The sequence below is a fragment of the Cebus imitator genome, unplaced genomic scaffold (genome assembly GCF_001604975.1).
Source record: "Cebus imitator isolate Cc_AM_T3 unplaced genomic scaffold, Cebus_imitator-1.0 Scaffold169, whole genome shotgun sequence".
Lineage (NCBI taxonomy): Eukaryota > Metazoa > Chordata > Mammalia > Primates > Cebidae > Cebus > Cebus imitator.
This window is the reverse complement of record NW_016107484.1, coordinates 3,737,834-3,756,850: the sequence shown is the minus strand read 5'-3', so window position 1 is coordinate 3,756,850 and position 19,017 is coordinate 3,737,834. Positions and strand designations below refer to the sequence as shown.

At 52.2% G+C, this 19,017-nt stretch overlaps 1 protein-coding gene across 2 annotated transcripts in view; it reads left to right on the top strand.

The window, feature by feature from the left end:
* Positions 1–18,424, top strand: part of SCARB1 (scavenger receptor class B member 1) — an 85,332-nt gene extending 66,908 nt beyond the window's left edge. Inside the window, exons 9-13 of one of the 2 annotated variants that reach the window (XM_017544447.2) lie at positions 504–577; positions 8,086–8,137; positions 8,987–9,133; positions 12,534–12,662; positions 17,456–18,424. In XM_017544447.2, coding sequence (XP_017399936.1) covers positions 504–577; positions 8,086–8,137; positions 8,987–9,133; positions 12,534–12,662 — 402 coding nt within the window. In that variant the 3' untranslated portion in view covers positions 17,456–18,424. The remainder of the gene's footprint in view (positions 1–503; positions 578–8,085; positions 8,138–8,986; positions 9,134–12,533; positions 12,663–17,455) is intronic. The other variant, XM_017544448.2, reaches the window with a different exon arrangement.
* Positions 18,425–19,017: the final 593 nt, after the last annotated feature.

Genomic DNA, 19,017 nt, shown 5'->3' with positions numbered 1-19,017 from the left:
TGTTGGAGGAGCATTGAAGACCATGCAAACACCAGGCTGCGACCTACTCTTCAGAACGATCGGGGACAATTGGGAGTGAATTGAGAAGGGATTCTCATCCATGTTATTGAACGTGGAGGTTGAGGGGGCATCTACAGATCGCCGTTCTGCACTTTGGGAAATCTCACTGTCTTAGTGACAGGTGAGAATGATTCAGTTTTTCTACCGGGAGACAGGCTTGCTTTACAGAACAGACCTCCTGAGGGTGTGGGCGTGACTGTGTGGGAGCATTTGTTTCCCTGTAAGGGGTGAGAACCAGAAGGAGATCCCAGGGCACCTGCACGGCACTGCTAGGACCGTGGACTCCCCCAACCCGTGGCTTGTTTTAGGTCAGATATAAGCAAGCTTCACTGGGCAGTTAGCTGGGATGCCCACCCTCTTGCCTGAGACCAGGGAGAGGAGGGATTGGTGGCATCCCTGGAGCTTGGGGGTGGCCAGTCTCCTCACTGTGTGTGTTGCTGCAGGTCACCGGAATCCCCATGAACTGCTCTGTGAAACTGCAGCTGAGCCTCTATATGAAATCCATCAAAGGCATTGGGTAAGTGGGGACTGGCACTGGGGTTGCATTAGCTCATGAGGGGCTCAGCGCTCTGGTGGTCCCAGACTCTAGTGACGTACCCCAGAACCAGGGCATGGGGAAAGGAGAGGGTCCTGTTGGGGGTGGAATCCAGTCCCTGCAGATCTTTTCCTGAGGGTTCTTGGTTTTGAGCCAGGTCCTGACCTGCATCCTGATATTCCTTCCCCAGAACCCCACATTTCTTTCTTAACATTCACCCCCTCCCCACCAGTTAGCCAGAATCTTCAGTCCAAGCTGTCTCCTACTCAACAGAGTGGCAAAAATGAAAGCCTGGCAAAACCGAATGTTTGCAAATGGAAACTTACCAAACAGCATTCTTAAGTTTGACTACTCATTTTATAAGAATTTTTTGAGCACTGATTTCCTCTTTTTGATTTTTAAAATAAAACAGCTTTATGGAAATATAATTCACATACTCTAAAACTCACCCTTTTAAAATGCACAATTCAAAATTAAAAAATTGAAACAAACCTCCTCCCCCAAAATGGAATGCACAACTCAGTGATTTATGGTCTATTCACAGAATTGTGCATCTATTACCACAATCAATTTTGGAACGTTTTCATCACCCCTAAAAGAATCCACACATCCATTAACACTCACTCCCAATTCCCTCAGCCCCGGGCAGCCCCGCTCCTCTGCTTCCCGTGTCTGAGGACTTGCCTGTTCTGGGCGTCTCATATACACAGAATCATACGCTGTCACATACACGGGATCATACGCTATGTGGTCTTTTGCGTCTGGCTTCTTTCATTTAGGATCGTGTTTTCAAGGTTCATGTTAAAGCATGGACCAGTACGTTTCATGGCTGGATAATATTCCATTGTCTGGACGGACCACATTTATTTATCAGTTGATGGACGTTTGGGTTATTTCCACGCTTTGGCCACTATGGATAATGCAGCTGTCAATGTCCCTGTTGACGCCTGGTGTGGACATCTGTTCCCATTTTCCTTAGGTGTGTGCCGAGGGATGGGATGGCTGGGTCCTATGTTAACACTTTGTTTAACCATTTAAGGAATGGCCAGACTTGTGCACAGCCTCTGCCCCGTTCCCATTCTTACCAGCAGCGCCCAGGCTTCCGCTTCCTCCCACGTGTACACACGCTCGCCGTAACATTAGCTCTGCTAGAACTTGTTGAGGTATTATGCTGGTTTGTTGCCATGTCAGTGTCTGGACTTTCTCACATATTTGAAATAGTTTTGTTTAAAAAAAAATTCTCTTGGAAAAATCCGTGGGTTGCAGGAATGTGAGCCTCTATTCAGCTTTGTCCAAGGCCTCTCGGCTGGAAAGAATCACACTTTGTCAGAGAATGGCAGGGAGTAATAACTGTCAGCTCATTCCTTCATCCTGCCCCTGCATTTTATTTTTGTATTTTGAGGCCACATAGGGGATTTGTTCTCGATGGATTTTTGGGTGGTGAAACAGCCCGAGGCACAGAAGAGGCGTTCGCAGGCCAAGTCTTCCCCTCTGGTTCCACCACGTGGCACTGGGCTGCTAACTGGGATGCAACTGGGGCCAAGTGGGTGACCCAGATAGAAGAGGCCACCTGCGGCTGAGGACACAGTCCCTTCCCGGCACCCGCTGACGGTGGCCCCATGGAGATATGGGCTCGGTGTGGCCACGTCCTCTGCATTTTTCCAAAGGACCTCCAAATCTGGATTTGGAGGAGCTCTGTCAATTTTTATTTATTGGGAGGTAATTCACATTCTTTATTCGAGACAAAGTCTTGCTCTGTCACCCAGGCTGGAGTACAGTAGCACGATCTCGGCTCACTGCAACCTCTGTCTCCCAGGTTCCAGCGATTCTCTTGCTTCAGCCTCCTGAGTAGCTGGGATTACAGGTGCTCACCACACCCAGCTAATTTTTGTATTTTTAGTGGAGATGGGATTTCACCAAGTTGGCGAGGCTGTTCTCGAACTCCTGACCTCAGGTGATCTGCCTTCCAGAGTGCTGGGATTATAGGCATGAGCCACCGCGCCCGGCCTAATTCACATTCTTGACACACGATTCATGTGGGCAGCTGGATTGTGCTCTGCCAGTGACCTGTGCGCCGGCTGCTGTGGGCCACTCACTCCAGGGAAGTGGTCTCAACAGCGGATATTGAGGGCCACGAGGGATGGCCGTGGGAAAAGCGTAGAGACACAGCTGCCAGGAAGCAGAGCTGTCTCGTGACCCGTTGGAGGAGCTTCTGTGCTCCTTGCTCACTAGATAAGGGCAGTGGGGTTGCGTGTCATTGCATGCAATTCCCATTGGTTCTTACAAAGTCTTTCAGAGGAAAGCAGCCAAAGTGGACGGCCCCGCCCACTGTCTTTCCATCGTGGCTCGTCCTCTGCAGGTGATAGTGTGCGCCCACTTCACTGTGCAATACCCTGCAAACAAGGGGCTCGAGAGACCTCCAATAATTGTGATTGGGGGATCTGAGCCTTATTTTTTTTATTTTTTATTTTTTAAGACAGAGTCTCTCTCTGTCGCCCAGGCTGCCGTGCAGTGGTGCAATTTTGGCTCACTGCAACCTCTGCCTCCTGGGTTCAAGCAATTCTCCTGCCTCAGCCTCCTGAGTAGCTGGGATTACAGGTGCCCGCCACCACACCCAGATAATTTTTGTATTTTTAATAGAGACGGGGTTTCACCATGTTTGCCAGGCTGGTCTCAAACTCCTGACCTCAGATGATCCACCTGCCTTGGCCTCCCAAAGTGCTGAGATTATAGGCGTGAACCACCGTGCCCGGCCTGTGACTGGGGGATTTGAGCCTTTTGTGCTGACTTTGGCCCCCGCCCCTGAGTGACTTCCATCTCCCCTCCGTACTGCTGTGCATGGTGAAGTGACAGAATATTTGTGTGTCCATTTCTTTACTGGGATTGAACAACAATAATAATAATAAATGTGTCAAGCGCTTTTACATGCTGGGTAGTTTTCTAAGCACGACACTCGTATCGCTGGATCCTCCCAAGAGCCCTAGGAGGGGTTATATAATATATCTCCCTTACACAGGAAGAGACACAGAGAGACTCAGTAGCATGCCTAAGGTCACAGAGTTCGCAAGTGGCTGTGTCAGGGGTCCCCGAGGCCACCGCAGGCTGGATGATTTGCTGGGAAGCCTCAGGACACAGCATGCGGCTGTACACGTGGCTGGGATTTATTACAGTAAACGGATTCAAAGCAGATCAGCAAAGGGAAAAGCCACAGGAGGCCAAGTCCAGAGGAAAGCAGGCGCCGGCTTCCAGAGCCGTCTCCCGAGGAGTTGCCCAATTCCTGCTGCAGGCAGTTGTGACAACCCACGTGACATGTCATCTGCCAGAGAAGCCTGTTAGAGAGACTCAGCGCCCAGGGTTTTTACTGGGGGCTGGTCACGTGGCCACCCTCTGCCTGGCAGGTATGGAAATTCCAGACCCTTAGATGGCCAGCTGGTGTTCGGTATCAACCACGTGACTTGCACGGATTGCTCAGGCACGGTGAGACGTCCTTGTCAGTCAGGGAGCAGTGGGAACCCTCCGGAATCCAAGCTCCCAGACGCCAGCCCCGGGCCAGCCTTGCCAGCAGACCGTGTGAGGAGGGAGGGCTCGGGCCCGCCACATGAACACATACCTGCACAGCGGCCCAGGTGGGATTCGAACCCAGGCAGGGAGCTCGAGTGTGCTCTATTCACCACCTCGCCACACTGCCTTTTCTGCTAGACACCTGCTGTGTGTGGGGGTCCGCGCGGGGGAAGCGGTGAGCCAGCCCACCCTGCTGCTTGGTACTGGGTGTGAGTTGCTGTATTCACTTCCTGTTGTTGCTGTCACAAATTTGCCACAAATGTCGTGGCTCACTTTTAAAGACTGTCTGACAGAGCTGGAGGTCTGAAGTCCAAAGGGGCCCAGCAGGGCTAAGATCAAGGTGTCGGCAGGCCTTGTTCCTTCCGCAGGCTCGGGGGGGACCTGTGCCTGCTGTTTTCAGCTTCTAGAAGCTGCCTACTACCATCCTTAGCGCATGACCTTCGTCCTAACCCTCCCTGTTTTTCCTTTTTGTTTGTTTATTGTTGTTGAGACAGAGTCTCGCTCTGCTGTCTGGACTGGAGTGCAGTGGCGCGATCCATCGTTCACTGCAGCCTCAGCCTCCCGGGCTTGGGTGATTCTCCCACTCAGCCTCCTGACTAGCTGGGACTACAGGCCCGTACCACCACAACCTGCCAATTTTGTGTGTGTGTGTGTGTGTGTAGAGATGGGGTCTCACTATGGTGTCTGGGCTGGTCTTGAACTCCTGGGCTCAAGTGATCCTCCCACCTTAGCCTCCCAAAGTGCTGGGATTCCAGATGCGAGTCACAGCGCCCGGCCTCTCCCTGTTCAAAGTCAGCAACGTAGTGTTGCTCCAGTTCCTCCCTGCCTCTTACCTCCTGCTTCCCTCTTTTTAAAAATTTAGATTTTTGGCTGGGGGTAGTGGCTCACACCTGTAATGCTCGAACTTCGAAAGGCCAAGGTGGGTGATCACAAGGTCAGGAGTTCGAGAACATCCTTGCTAACATGGTGAAACCCCATCTCTACTAAAAAAAAAAAAAAATAGCCAGGCGTGGTGGCATGCACCTATAATCCCAGCTACTCGGGAGGCTGAGGCAGGAGAATTGCTTGAACCCAAGAGGCAGAAGTTGGAGTGAGCTGAGATCGTGCCACTGCACTCCAGCTTGGGTGACAGAGTGAGACTCCATCTAAAAAAAACAAATTAGTGTGTGTGTGTGTTTTTTAGGGTTTTTAAAATTTGTTTTTGTTTTTTTCATTTCTCTCTCTTGCCTGATTGCTCTGGCTAGGACTTTCATCTTCTCTTAAGGACTCTTGAGATATTCCAGGACACTCTCCCCATCTCAGAGCCTTGTAGTCACGTCTGCAAGGTCCCCTTCGCCATGGCAGGTCACGGTTCCCACACTCCGCCGTGGCAGGTCACGGTTCCCACACTCTGCCGTGGCAGGTCACGGTTCCCACACTCCGCCGTGGCAGGTCACAGCTTCCCAGGTGTCGCATTGGTCTTCCGGTCTCCTTAGGCACCTCTCGGCTGTGACAGTCTCTCATTGCTCCTTGTTTTTGATGACAATGACGCTTTTGAGAACCCTGTCAGGTATTTTGCAGGATGCTCCCTCCAATGGGATTGTCTGGTGCCTTTCTCATATCAGCCTGGGGTGATGGGTTTTGGGGGAGGACGAGCACAGAGAGAAAGTTCCAGTTTCATAGCGTCTAGGGTGCCTTCTGTCAGCACACAGCATCACTGTTGATATCGACCTCACTTGCCTGGACGAAGTCGTGTCTGTGACGTTTCTCCAGTGTCCAGTTAATTTTTTTCTCCCTTTGATTTTATTGTCTTTTTAACTTGACATGTAAGTTTTAATTTCACGGGTAATATGAACATATCTTCTCGAGGGGAAAAATAGAGTTTCCCGTGACTCCCCCACTGTCCCCAGTCATAGCCACCATCGTGAATTTGCCGCACTTCCTTCGGGCCTTTTCCTGCTTATTTACATTCACATATATGTTGCCATAGAGAAGATGTATGTTGTTGTTTGTTTGTTTGTTTTTGCTAGTCCAGGCAACACTGGACATCTTTGTGCCTCTTTGCACATGCATGAGCATCTCTAGGGCGGTTTCTGAAAAGCGTAATTGCTAGGTCCTCAGGAATATTGGTGGAATTAGGCTGGCAATATAGATCAGAAAACTCAGCAGCTGTGGCTCAGATGGGACAAAGGTATTTTGTTATTTCAAAAATCTTCTTTTAGAGGATGTCTGAAGGCAGACAGTCCAAGTATGGCAGCTTCCAAGAGATATTCATGATCCAAGTTTCACTAATCTTTCTGTTCCATTTCCCAGCCCATGGCTTCCATCCTCAAGGTCACCTCTGGTCCCAGTGGCTACAGAGCTCCAGCCCTTGCATCTGCATTCCAGGCATCTGAAAGGGAGGAGGGAAAAAAGGTTCACCTCCTAGCTGTGAAAGCTTCTTTTTAAGCAGCCTTCCCAGCCATCCCACGTAACACTTCTGCAAACATCTCATTAACCAGAACTTGGTCACAGAGCCTCGCTTGCCACAAGAGAGGCTGAAATGGGGTCTTCAGCTGGGTGAATTCCCATCCTGAGTAAAACTTGGGTTCTGTTTCTGAAAGGGATCAATGGATTTTGGCTGGGTCACTGGTGGTCTCTGCCCTGTAGGAGATGTGAGTTTTTAATTTAAAAAGATTATTATCAAATTGTGAAGCTCTTTGCCAGAGGAGATTCCTTCCAGCAGCCCATCAAAACACTGGTTCCGTAAGTCCACAGCAGTCGAGTGGCATGGCTTTTCATCCTCGGGGGTATATGCCACAACCCCCAGTGGATGCCTGAAACTGGGGTAGTGCTGAACCCTACGCAGCATGTACTGTGCTTCTTCCTACACATACACATCTATGATAAAGTTAATTTGTGGCCGGGCGTGGTGGCTCATGCCTGTAATCCCAGCACTTTGAGAGGCTGAGGAGGGTGGAACTCCTCAGGTCAGGAGTTCGCCACTAGCCTGGCCAACATGGTGAAACCTCGTCTCTATTAAAATACAAAAAATTAGCCGGTTGTGGTGGCAGGTGCCTGTAATCCCAGCTACGCGGGTGGCTGAGGCAGGAGAATTGCTTGAACCCAGGAGGCGGAGGTTGCCAAGAACACACCATTGCACTCCAGCCTGGGAAATAAGAATGAAACTCCATCTCAAAAAAAAAAAAAAGTTAATTTGTAAATTAGGCATAGTAGCAATTAACAATAACTAAGAATTGGGTAATTATTACAATATACTATAATAAAAGTTATGTGATTGTGGCCTCAAAATATCTTAATTGTACTGTACTGAGCATAAGAAATGGCAGAAATCAAAACCATGGATAAGGAGGGATGACTGAGGTTGCAGAATCAAGTCCCTTCTGGCCCCAGAGCCTGTGCTCACAGGTTCAAAGCTGTGTGATGTCAAACAGCCCTATGACAAAACATCTCACCTGATCACAAGGTCAAGACCTCGAGACCAGTCTGACCAACATGGTGAAACCCTGTCTCTAAAAACAAAAAAAAACAAAAATTAGCTGGGGGTGATGACACGCACCTGTAATTCCAGCTACTCCAGAGGCTGAGGCAGGAGAATCACTTGAACCTGGAAAGCAGAGGTTGCAGTGAGCTGAGATCGCGCCACTGTACTCCAGCCTGAGTGACAGAGTGATACTCTGTCTCAAAAAAAAAGAAAGAAAAAGAAAAAAAATACATCTTTTAAAGAATTGAAGTTAGTCTTATTTCGTAGTAGCATTGAGGGCTGTAGACAGACCTACAGCATGGGGATGGTTTTGTCACGTGGCTCCTAAAGTGTGTGTATTTGGTGGTGGGGGTTTAGTGCGTGCAAAATCCTACTAAACCTGTTCAGAGGTTGTATTCCAGCAGAATTATATCAAGGTTAGGGTGGAAGACTTTGTCTCACACTTCTATGTCTTGCTTATTTCCAGACAAACTGGGAATATTGAGCCTGTGGTCCTGCCGCTGCTCTGGTTTGCAGAGGTAAGGGTGTGTTGGGCACAGTGTCAGGGGCTTTTCTTAGGAGCCAATCTGGGCATTTGAGGTGGGGGCGGGGAGGAGCTTGTAGAGAGGGAGAGGGCTGAGGCAGGGTAACCGGACTGTGACATGGACTGGCCTATCAGAAATTTCACACTGTCCATGCGCCCTATGTCAGTTGTCCCACCCAGTTGAAAGGGATCCCTTGAGATGGGGAAGACAGAAGCTTAGGAAGCGGTAAAGTCCCTGGCTCTGGGTGTAAAATGATTTTGTTGAGGCGTGTGACCTCCTCTCCTGAGAGAAAGGGATTTGGTTTCCAAGGTGTCAGCTTTTCACTTAAACTTACTTCTCTCCCAGCTTTTCAGAATTCCTTCTGGCCTAGTCTATTATTTTATTTTCTGTATTGTTTCTTGCTTATCTCATTTTAAATCAGGGTGAGCTAACGGCCAGGATAGACAAGCCTCCAAATGTCGAGTTCACTTCCTGCTCACAGCCCAATCTGAAGGGGGTTGACTGGGAGGCAGAACTCTGTTCCCTGCAGTAATTCAGGGCTCCAGAATCCTTTCCATCTGGTGGCCCTGCCCTCCTTTGATAGTCCATTCAGTGGTGGGGAAAGAGGTGGAGAGTCACGTGAGGCCAGGCCCACCTCCCATTGGTCAGGATAGGATCACATGGCCCTGCCCAACTGCAAGGGAGTCTGGGAATTGTAGTCTTACCTTCCAACACAGGCTTTAGCTGGGTAGCTTGAAATGGGGAAGGGCTGAGGTGGGCACAGAGGAAGGTGTTGGGTGGCATTTGTGCTGTAGCCCACAGCCTGCGGCCCCAGATCATGTGTTTGTCATTCTGCCTTCTCAGAGCGGGGCCATGGAAGGGGACACACTGCACACGTTCTACACCCAGCTGGTGTTGGTGCCCAAGGTGATGCACTATGCCCAGTACGTGCTCCTGGCACTGGGCTGCATCCTGCTTCTGGTCCCTGTCATCTACCAAATCCGGAGCCAAGTAGGTGCTGGCCAGAGCGTGGCCCTGGCTGACAGCCATTCGCTTGCTTGCTGGGGGAGAGGGGCTCAGGTCAGACCCCCTGGCTAACCGCAACCTGGACCCCACCTCCAGCAGCGGTCCTGCACCTCTGCCAGAGTGGGAGTGCACTGCTGGGGGCTGCACTGCACGCTTGTGTCTTTTGCATGCCGCGTTGCCACTACTCTGCCTGTTCTGGAAGGCCCGGGACCCCCTCTTGAAGGGGCTGCAGGTGGACTTTGAGTAATGAGACCTGGTACTTGCATCATTCATTCATCAGGTCAGCACCCGGGGATGCCAGGCTCTGGTAGGGGCAAGAGGACAGCACTGGAGGAGACAGCTGAGGTCCCTGCCCTGGGGGATTGAGGGGGGATGGCATTCTAGCCGGGAGACAGATGAAAACCAAGCAAATCAGCAGAAAAGATAATTTCACCATGATAGGAAATGTGAGGAGCTAGAGCCATGACGTCAAATAGAAATGGAGCGTGACACTGGATGTGGTGGCTCATGCCTGTAATCCCAGCACTTTGGGAGGCTGAAGTGGGTGGATCACGAGGTTAGGAGATCGAGACCATCCTGGCCAACAAAGCAAAACCCCGTCTCTCCTAAAATACAGAAAATTAGCCAGGCATGGTAGCTCGCGCCTGTAATCCCAGCTACTCGGGAGGCTGAGGCAGGGGAATCGCTTGAACTTGGGAAGCGGAGGTTGCAGTGAGCCAAGATCACACCACTGCTCTCCAGCCTGGTGACAGAGCAAGATTCTGTCTCAAAAATAAATAAATAAATAAAATACAGCATGAGCCACGTGTGAGGTTTTCAGTTTAAATTTTCTAATAGCCACTTAACAGCCAAAGGAAACAGGTGAAATTAATTTTAATTTTATTTAACCCAAATATATCCAAAGTCTTATCACTTCAACATGTAATCGGTATAAAAGATATCAACATTTTTAGTTTTTTTCTTTTTTTGCATGAAGTCTTTGCAATCTTGTGTGAGTTATACATGTGCATCAGGTCTCAGTTTGGTCCCATTTCAAGGGCTCACCAGCCATAAGCAGCTGCCAGACTAGACGGTGCATGTCTGGGGCGAGTGGGGACAAGGACAGATGGAGCTTCAGGAAGGCCTCTAGGAAGAGGTAGATAGTGAGCTTTGATGTGGAGGCCAGGGAGGCACTTGGCAAAGAGCCACAGGAGGAATGCTGCCAGGAGCAGCCAGTGCAAAGGCCCTGGGGCAGGGATGAGCAAGGCACATCAGAGGATCAGGCAGGGCCAGGGTGGCTGGCGGGGAGTGAGGGCAGGGACGGAGGTAGGAGGTGGTGTCTGAGAGTGGGCAGGCTAGGGCCCCCGAGGCCTTGTGGTGCAGAGTGAGCAGTTTGGAACTTATTCTGGGGGTGACACAGCCCTTGGGGCCTTTTAAAGAGGGGAATCGCTAGATCAGCTGCTGGCTGGGATGGGTAGAAAGTCGGTGGCTCGAACAGGATGGGGCAGCTGCTATCAGGAGGGAATGGAAGTGGGGAAGAGTTTCGGACCTTCTGACGCGGGAGGAAGAGGGGTGATGACAGCGCCCTCCTTGCTTTGGGGTCATTTGTGTATTCATTCATGGTATTCACTGCCAGGCCCTTTGCACAGGTTCGGGGATACAGAAATGACCAGAACAGGAGGTCTGCAGCAAAGACGGGCAAGCCGGGCCTTTAGGCAAGCTACCCAGTCACACAAGGGCCAGGAGAGCATCATAGAGCTCACGGGGCAGTGGAGACAGGGGAGCAGCTGCCGTGGTAAGGGAAGGGATGCCGCCCCCTGGCAGGGCGTCGGGAAGGGCTGTTTTTGGATGCAGACCAGAAAGCCACCCTCTGAGGTGGTCCCCACCTGCGTCGTCCCGGGGCCACAGGCCACGGCCTTCCGAGGGGCCCTGGGGCCACCCCACTGTCCTGCTGGTCTTGGCTCCTCTGCTGCACTTGCTTCTTTAGCTCTGGTGAACGATTCTCCTCTCCCCTTTCTCAGGGGAGGCTTGCGTGCTTCCATGCTTGCGTGCTGGGTGAGAATAACGCGTTCTTGGTTCTTCACCTTGGCTTTCAGACCTGAAACCCAACTTTCCTTCCAAATTCCTGTCCTCAGGGGGAAAAGGTTTCCACGGTGCGAGGTGGTGACCTGGACACCAGCTGTCATCATGTTGCGCCTCTAGTGTTTGAGCTCCCGATGAACAGTGACCATTGGGTCCAGCCAGCCCTTTTGGGTGCCCCCTTCTCTGTTACTGCCCCCCAGGGGGAGCCAGGACCCAGCAGGGCTGTGACTTCAGCAAGCAGAAGGCAACTCCTTCCAGTTTCTAGACTGAATTATGTAGGGAGGAGAGAAGGAATCGGAATACCTTCCCGTGGCAGAGCATCAAGTGGGTGTCCACAGGCAAAGAGGCACAGCCACACAAGGGGGTCCCTGGGGACTGGCTAAGGGACTGGGCCAAGAGAAGCCACAACAGCCTCACCCTCTGTCCCATTCTATCTCCCTCCAAATCATCCATCAGAATGGGGACAGGGAAGGAGGGTCAGGAAACACAGGATCTCTAGGCTCAGGCTGGGATCCCCTTCCCTGCCACAGCCCCCACATCAGCATCCCAGCCTCGAATCCAGTAAGAATGCCACAATCGGCAGTGTGGCCCCCTCCCTGCAGGTTTTATTGGAGGCCATGTAAGTGAAATTTATCCCGTTATGTGTGTTTTGATGTAGCAGGGCCTTACTTATCAGTTTTTATGTAATTTGCCCTGATTCTTTAAAAAATCACATGCTGGTAAACTCAGCATATTTTAATTTCTCTTTAGAGAATTTTTTCTTCTTCAGCCAGGTATGGTGGCTCTTGCCTATAATCCCAGCTACTCGGGAGGCTGAGGCAGGAGGATCTCTTGAGCCCAGGAGTTGGAGGCTGCAGTGAGCCATCGCTCCATTGCACTCCAGCCCAACAACAGAGTGAGACCTTGTCTCAAAAATTAAAAAAAGAAAGAAATGTTTCTTCTCAAGTCATTCTTTAAAAAAAAAAATCAAAAGCATTTTAACAGAACAGTCTTGGTTGTAAACAGCCCCAGCTCAGTCCACTGGCTGCTGGCCTCCAGGGCCTGTCTCCCCACCGTGTTTCCTCGCTGGGTTACCTTTTCAAGTGGCCGAGCCCTTTTCAGCTTGGCTTCTCCGCCTCCCAGGTGAGTTTCCCGAAAATGCTTGTACTCCATCTAACAGCAGCGGCTCCCCACATCTCCACCCCTGCAGGCGTTAAGGGTTGTTGGACTCTAAACCTCTGTACCTCTCCTGTTTCCTCTTTGCCTTTTGCAAATCAAAGAACCATGTACGACCTTTTTCATGTGGCTTCAACGTCAACTATAAATTAGCTTGGTTATCTTCTAGGAGAAATGCTATTTATTTTGGAGTAGTAGTAAAAAGGGCTCAAAGGATAAGGAGGCTATTCAGGCCTATTCTGAATCCCTGATGACATCAGCTCCCAAGGGCTCTGTGCTGCAGGAAGCAAAACTGTAGGTGGGTACCAGGTAACGCCGTGCGCCTCCCCGCCCCTTCCCACATCAAGTAGAATGCTGGTGGCTTCAAACACTTGGGGTCCTGCTCATTCCTTCAGCCTCGACTTTGCCTGGAGTATCTACAGACTGAAGATGCATATTTGTGTATTTCACTTTTGGAGAAACTACCCCTTCCTACGTTCTGAGTGAATAGCAGTTTCTTTGATTCCAGAGGGGAACTGGTGTTCTATGGGCTGGTGCCTATTTGCAAGGTCATATTAGGAAGGCAGGAACAAGTCTTAGGCCTGCTGCTTCTCAAATCTCTTGTGCAGTAGACTCCCTTGGGGAAGTTTGCTAGAATGCAGATCCCTGGGCTGTCTTCTAGCCTCCTGGTATAGAATCATAGTAGAATCTGTATTTTAATGGGCCCTAATGAGATTCTGATGTCAAAACTATGTTTGAGAAACATTGACCTGAATCTGGGATGACTGGCTGGGCGTGGAGGCTCACATCTGTAATCCAGCACTTTGGGAGGCTGAGGCGGGTGGATCATTTGAGGTCAGGAGTTCGAGACTAGCCTGGCCAACATGGTGAAACCCTGTCTCTACTAAAAATACCAAAAAAAAAAAAAAAAAAAAAAGGCCAGGCACAGTGGGCTCATGCCTGTAATCCCTGCACTTCGGGAGGTCGAGGCAGGTGAATCATGAGGTCTGGAGTTTAAGACTAGCCTGACCAACACGGTGAAACCCCGTCTCTACTAAAAATATGAAAATTAGCTGGATGTGGTGGCGTGTATCTATAGTCCCAGCTACTCAGGAGGCTGAGGCAGGAGAATCACTTGAACCCGGGAGGTGGAGGTTGCTCTGAGCCGAGATCACAGCCACTGCACTCCAGCCTAGGCGACAGAGCGAGACTCCATCTAAAAATAAATAAATAAATAAAAATACAAAGAAATTAGCCAGGTATGGTGGTACGCACCTGTAATCCCAGCTACTCAGGGAGCTGAGACAGGAGAATTGCTTGAACTCAGCAGATGGAGGTTGCAGTGAGTCAAGATCGTGCCACTGCACTCCAGCCTGGGTGACAGAGCAAGACTCCATCTCCAAAAAATAAAAATAAAATAAAATAATAACTAAATAAATAAATAAATCTGGGATGACTGGCCAAGAACAAAGAATGTAGGCATCAGTTGGACACCAACTGTATACTTGGGACTGGATCTGAGGGTAGGATTGCCTGATTGAGCACAAACAAAGAAACACAAGAGCCACAGAAGGGTGCCTGTTGAAGATGAATTTCTGGTAAGCAATTAATTTTTTTTTTTTTTTTTTTTTTGAGATGGAGTTTTGCTCTTGTTGCCCAGGCAGGAGTGCAATGACACGATCTTGGCTCACTGCAACCCCCACCTCCCAGGTTCAAGTGATTCTCCTGCTTCAGCCTCCTGAGAAGCTGGGATTACAGGCATGAGCCACCACGCCTGGCTGATTTTGTATTTTTAGTGGAGATGGGGTTTTCTCCATGTTGGTCAGGCTGGTCTCGAACTCCCGACCTCAGGTGATCCACCCACCTTGGCCTCCCAGAGTGCTGGGATCACAGGCATGAGCCACCAAGACTGGCTGTGATGAATACTTTTTATTCGTGCAATGATAGGACACACGTCTACTGGAAACCCATCTGTTGTTCACCTGAAATTCACATTGAACCAGGCGTCCTGATTTTCTGTGGCAGCCGTATCTGTCGGGGAAGTAGGCTGATGCCCCTGGGGGGGTCTCCATTTCCTTGGCCAGGCTCTGTAGGGCTGTGGTCTTGGGAGAGCCGTGGCCGGGGATGGTGTCCTTGCCAGGGGAGGTGCCAGGCAGAGCCGCAGGCCCTACAACTTAGGTGTGGGCAGAGGTGAGTCACGACAGTGGTGCCTCTGATAACAGCTGTTGTTTTAGTTTCTGCAAAATGTGCTGCCCTGGAGAGCTTCTGAGGCTGGGCCTACTTGTGTGAAAACAGCTTTCCAGGGAGCCACATTGTGGGGACACAAGGCACCAGCCCGCTCTTTGGGGCCAGTTGGCTGCCTCCAGCTCATCTCACTTGCCAGGGCTGGGCAAGGAAACCAAAAGGAAGATGCCAAGGAGTGGGCAGGGCCAAAGGACGATGCCAAGGCATGGGCGTTGGCAGGCGCTGCCAGCCTGTGCCCCAGTCAAGCTCTGGGGGGCCCTTCCCGCCCATCTGGGAGTAGGGGGCAGGGGAGTGTTAACAGCAGGAGAGAACCCTTCCCGGGACAGGGTCCCCAGGCCCCCATTTCCTTCCTCCCTCCCAGGATTCTTCCAGGACACTGTGCTGGGCACAGTTTGTCCCCATTGGCGTCCCTACTCCTTCCAGCTACTGCTCCCTTCTGCAGAAACTTGCTTGGGATTCTCAGGGTGCAGGGGTGGGGGCCTGTCCGCTGTAGAGCAGGGAGTTTTTCACTCTCAGCACAGATGGAGTGGTCAGGGCCCCAAGGCTGCAACTCCCTGGACATTACCAGGATGGCCTGTCATCTGCCCCCCAAACAAAACTGGGGTCTCCTCTTTATTTTGCTGACAGAATCCAATTTTTAGGTGATTAGACAAGTGTTTGACTTAAAAAGACTCTCCTGCCCTGCCTTCTGGAAGATCTCAGGCCCAGCCCAGCACCTCGATCCCCTAGGCATGGGTAACGGGGGGTGCCCAGCCCAGCACCCCAATCCCCTAGGCATGGGTAACGGGGGATGCAGTATCTACCAGTGGCCGGCTTCAGCTTGGGGTAGGCACCTGGGTGGTGGCCCGTGGTCCCCCTGCAGGCCACTGCTGCCCCCTCTTGGGTCCTGTTCTGAGTCTCAGGCCTGAGTTCCTGGGCCCCACACCTTGCCTTGCCCTGTACCTGGATGTGGGGATGGCCCTGAGGGACTGCCTGGCTTGGGAGAAGGGGAAAAAAGGATATTTTTATGTAAATAAGAAAAGACAGCCCCTCTGGGCCGATGAGGCCTGCTGTAGGCCAGGGGGCTTGGTAAACTGTGTGTCCACTGGTCTGTAGCCCTTCAGCTGGGTGCTTTTGTGCAGTGAACAGCCTGGACAACTGTCCAGGTGCCCTTTCAGGGAGATGTTCCTAGACCTCTCTTAGCTTCTCACTGACCTTTCTCCCACTCGAAGTCCGTGTTCCTCAGTCAAACAAAAGTGGCAGGGAGGAGGAGATGGAGGAGGAGGAGGAGATGGAGGAGGAGGAGATGGAGGAGGAGAAGGAGGAGGAGATAGAGGAGGAGGAGGAAACTGCTTCACCCTTTGGCACCTGGGGGCCAGAGGAGGAGGAGGAAGAGGGGGATGATGGAGAGGATGGGGAGAAGGGGGAGGAAGAGGAAGAGGAACCTGCTTCACCCTCTGGCACCTGAAGGCTTTCTTCTATGTCTTCCTTGGGAAAGACCAGGGGTTCTCTGACAGCTTGGGGTGGTTTCCCCCTTCTACTTTTGAGTGAGACTTTCTCAAGTCACGGCTCTTTGGGCCCACATGGCTGAGGTCTAGCCACCATGGGTGTCCTGTGCTGCCCCAATTGGTGGTGTGGGGGGCGGTGCTGGCCTCCCCGCTGCCTGGCTCGGTGCAGCAGGCCCTGGCCCTCATGCCCGCTGTCTGCCCCAAGCGGGAGTTTGATTTTCCTACCCTGTGGTGAAGCCAGCACAGGTGGGTGGGGGTTTGCTGCCGCGGGCACGAGGGCAGGGCGGCCTCTGTTGCCCTGGGCACGCGGGGCAGGGGCTTAGCGGGATGAAGGCTCTCCCGACACGCTTATCATCAGCATTATCCGTCCTTTTAATTTTTTTTGAGAAATGTTCTACAAGTGTCAAACTAGACAAATGACAGTATCCAGTTCCCCCCACCCAGGCCCAGCCGTTGCTCCAGCTGTCAGTGTGGAAGATTGTCAGCATTTCACATCCGTGGTTTCACTCATTCCCCGTGTGGCCCTCGCCCCTCCCCACGTCCCACCTCGCCCTGCGCCCCCCGAGCAACCACGGTCAGGACCTTGGCACATGGATTTGTTTTCTCTGAATCTGCACGATTGATTTTTGAGTGTGACCAGAGCTGCGTCCCGCTGCTTGTATTGCTGTGTGGCTGGCTTTCCGCTCTCTGTTTTCTGTCCATGAGTGCTGTTCAGGCTGAATACTGTCCTGTGATGTTGGTTTAAAAGTGCAGGCCGGGTGTGGTGGCTCATGCCTGTAATCCCAGCACTTTGGGAGGCTGAGGTGAGAGGATCGCTTGAGCCCAGGAGGTCGAGACCAGCCTGGGCAACATAGTGAGACCTGATCTCTACCAAAAATGAAACAATTAGCTGGGCGTGGCGGTGGCACATGTCACTGTCCTAGCCACTTGGGAGGCTGAGGTGGGAGGATCACTTGAGCGCAGGAGTTCAAGGCACTTCGGCCTGGGTGGAGAGAGAGAGCCTATGTCTAAAAAATAAAACGTAAATCAATACATAAACATGTGTTCTCCTCCTGAGGGAAGAGGTTGCCCAGCTGTCCCGTGCTGACTGCTGCACGCAGCCCCCCTTGCTCTGCCCCTCACTGTATTAAGTCTCTTTGGGCCTCAGTTTCTCCATCTCTAAAGGAGGTAGGAGAGGCCAGGCGGGTGCTGAGTGAGATGAAGAGGCCCTTGTGGGGGACATTCCAGGACTCTGGGTTACTCCAGCCTCTTCTCACCTCTGACAGCCTGGTGTCGGGGGTGGTGTCCGTGTTGGGGATGTGGGCACGGGGCCGGGGCGGGGACGAGGGTGGGGTTTGGTGACCTGGCGTGGGTGGTCACCCAGCTTTGTCTTTCTCCGCAGGCTCCTGAGGACACCGTGAGCCAGCCAGGCCTGGCCACTGGGCCCGACCGGCCCCCCAGCCCCTACACCCCGCTTCTCCTAGACTCTCCCAGCGGACAGCCTCCCAGCCCCACAGCCTGAGCCTCCCCGCGGCCCGCGCCTGTTGGACCCCCGAACACATGCCCTGGCACATGCACACACGTGTGTGCAGGCATGTGCAGACACACTCAGGGACGGAGCTGCCACTGAAGGGACTTGCAGGGAGGGGTGCGTCGACAAGCACTGTTCTGGAACCTTCTCTCCATGTGGCCCACAGGCCTAACCACAGGGGCTGTGGGCGCTGCGTCCCCTTCTTTGGATGAGCCTGGCCTGTCCCGTTCAACCACTGGGCCCAGGCTTCCTTCCCTTCAGGGTGAACACCGCCGCCGCGGTGTGCTGACTCCCCACGCAGGTGGGCCAGGCTGGGAGTGCTGGCTTCCTGTGCCAAATTCAGTGGGACTCAGGCCCTGGCCAAATTCAGCACTCAGGCCCTGGCCAGGAGCTTTGGCCTTGGTCCACCTGCCAGGCCAGGTGAAGCACCTTCACACAGGCCTCAGAAAACAACAGGGTGAGCACAAGATGCCCCGCGCAGCTGCCCAGGGGTCCCCACCCACCCTGGCCAGACTTCAGTCTCCCCAAGGTCTGCACAGGCGCGGCATCGGGTGTCTGGCGTCTTCCTCCAGCCTAAACTGACATCATCCTGTGGACTAAGCCGACCACTCCCTGGCCGAAGTGGCAGTGGGCTGTGCCCCTGAGATGCCCCCACCCCCGCACAGGGTCCCTCAGATTTTAGGTGCCCAGGTTGACGTGGAGATGCTGGGGTCCCTGCCTGCCAGGCGCTCCTGGACCCTGGGGGAAGCCTGTGACCCTTTCCTACTGGAAGAGAAATGAGTTTTATCATCTTTGAAAAATAATTCACTATTGAAGTAATAAACCTTAAAAAAAACTGGACACCTGCCTCTGTGACAGCCTTGTCCGCTGGGGTCTGTTGGGGGGTGGTCTCTGGGAAGTTCTGGGCTCTCCTTCTCCTGGTCAATAGCTCCTTCCCGGGGGCTGCCAAAAGCGTCTCTCCCAGGGCCAGGCTGCTGGCTTCCCTTCCTGTTGTTTGTAAATTTCAACCTTGTGCAGTTTCGAGTTTCGAGTTTCGTATAAATTCTGCATGACTCCGTCCTTGTTTAGAAGCAGCAGGGTCTGCGTCTCCCTCCCACCCCGACCATGCCCACGGCCCCGAGTGCAGACGCCTTTGCCACTTTGGCACGGGGCCCTCTGGATGTGTTTCTGCGCATTTATCTACACATCCTGGGGCCCGTGGGGCGTGTCCCGTGCTGTTCTAGGCCTTTGCTTTTTGCTTGTTACATAAATGGTGAAGAAGAGAAGCGGGTAAGAGAACAGATCGGAGCCGTTTCTCCCATTGTCATCGTCATTGATGATTTAATATGAGCTCATTTCATCACTATTTAAGTGTACCCGCTGGGATCTAACTAGGACAGCGAGAGGATACTCACTGCCAAACATTTAAAAGAACACACCAACAAGCTCCTTTA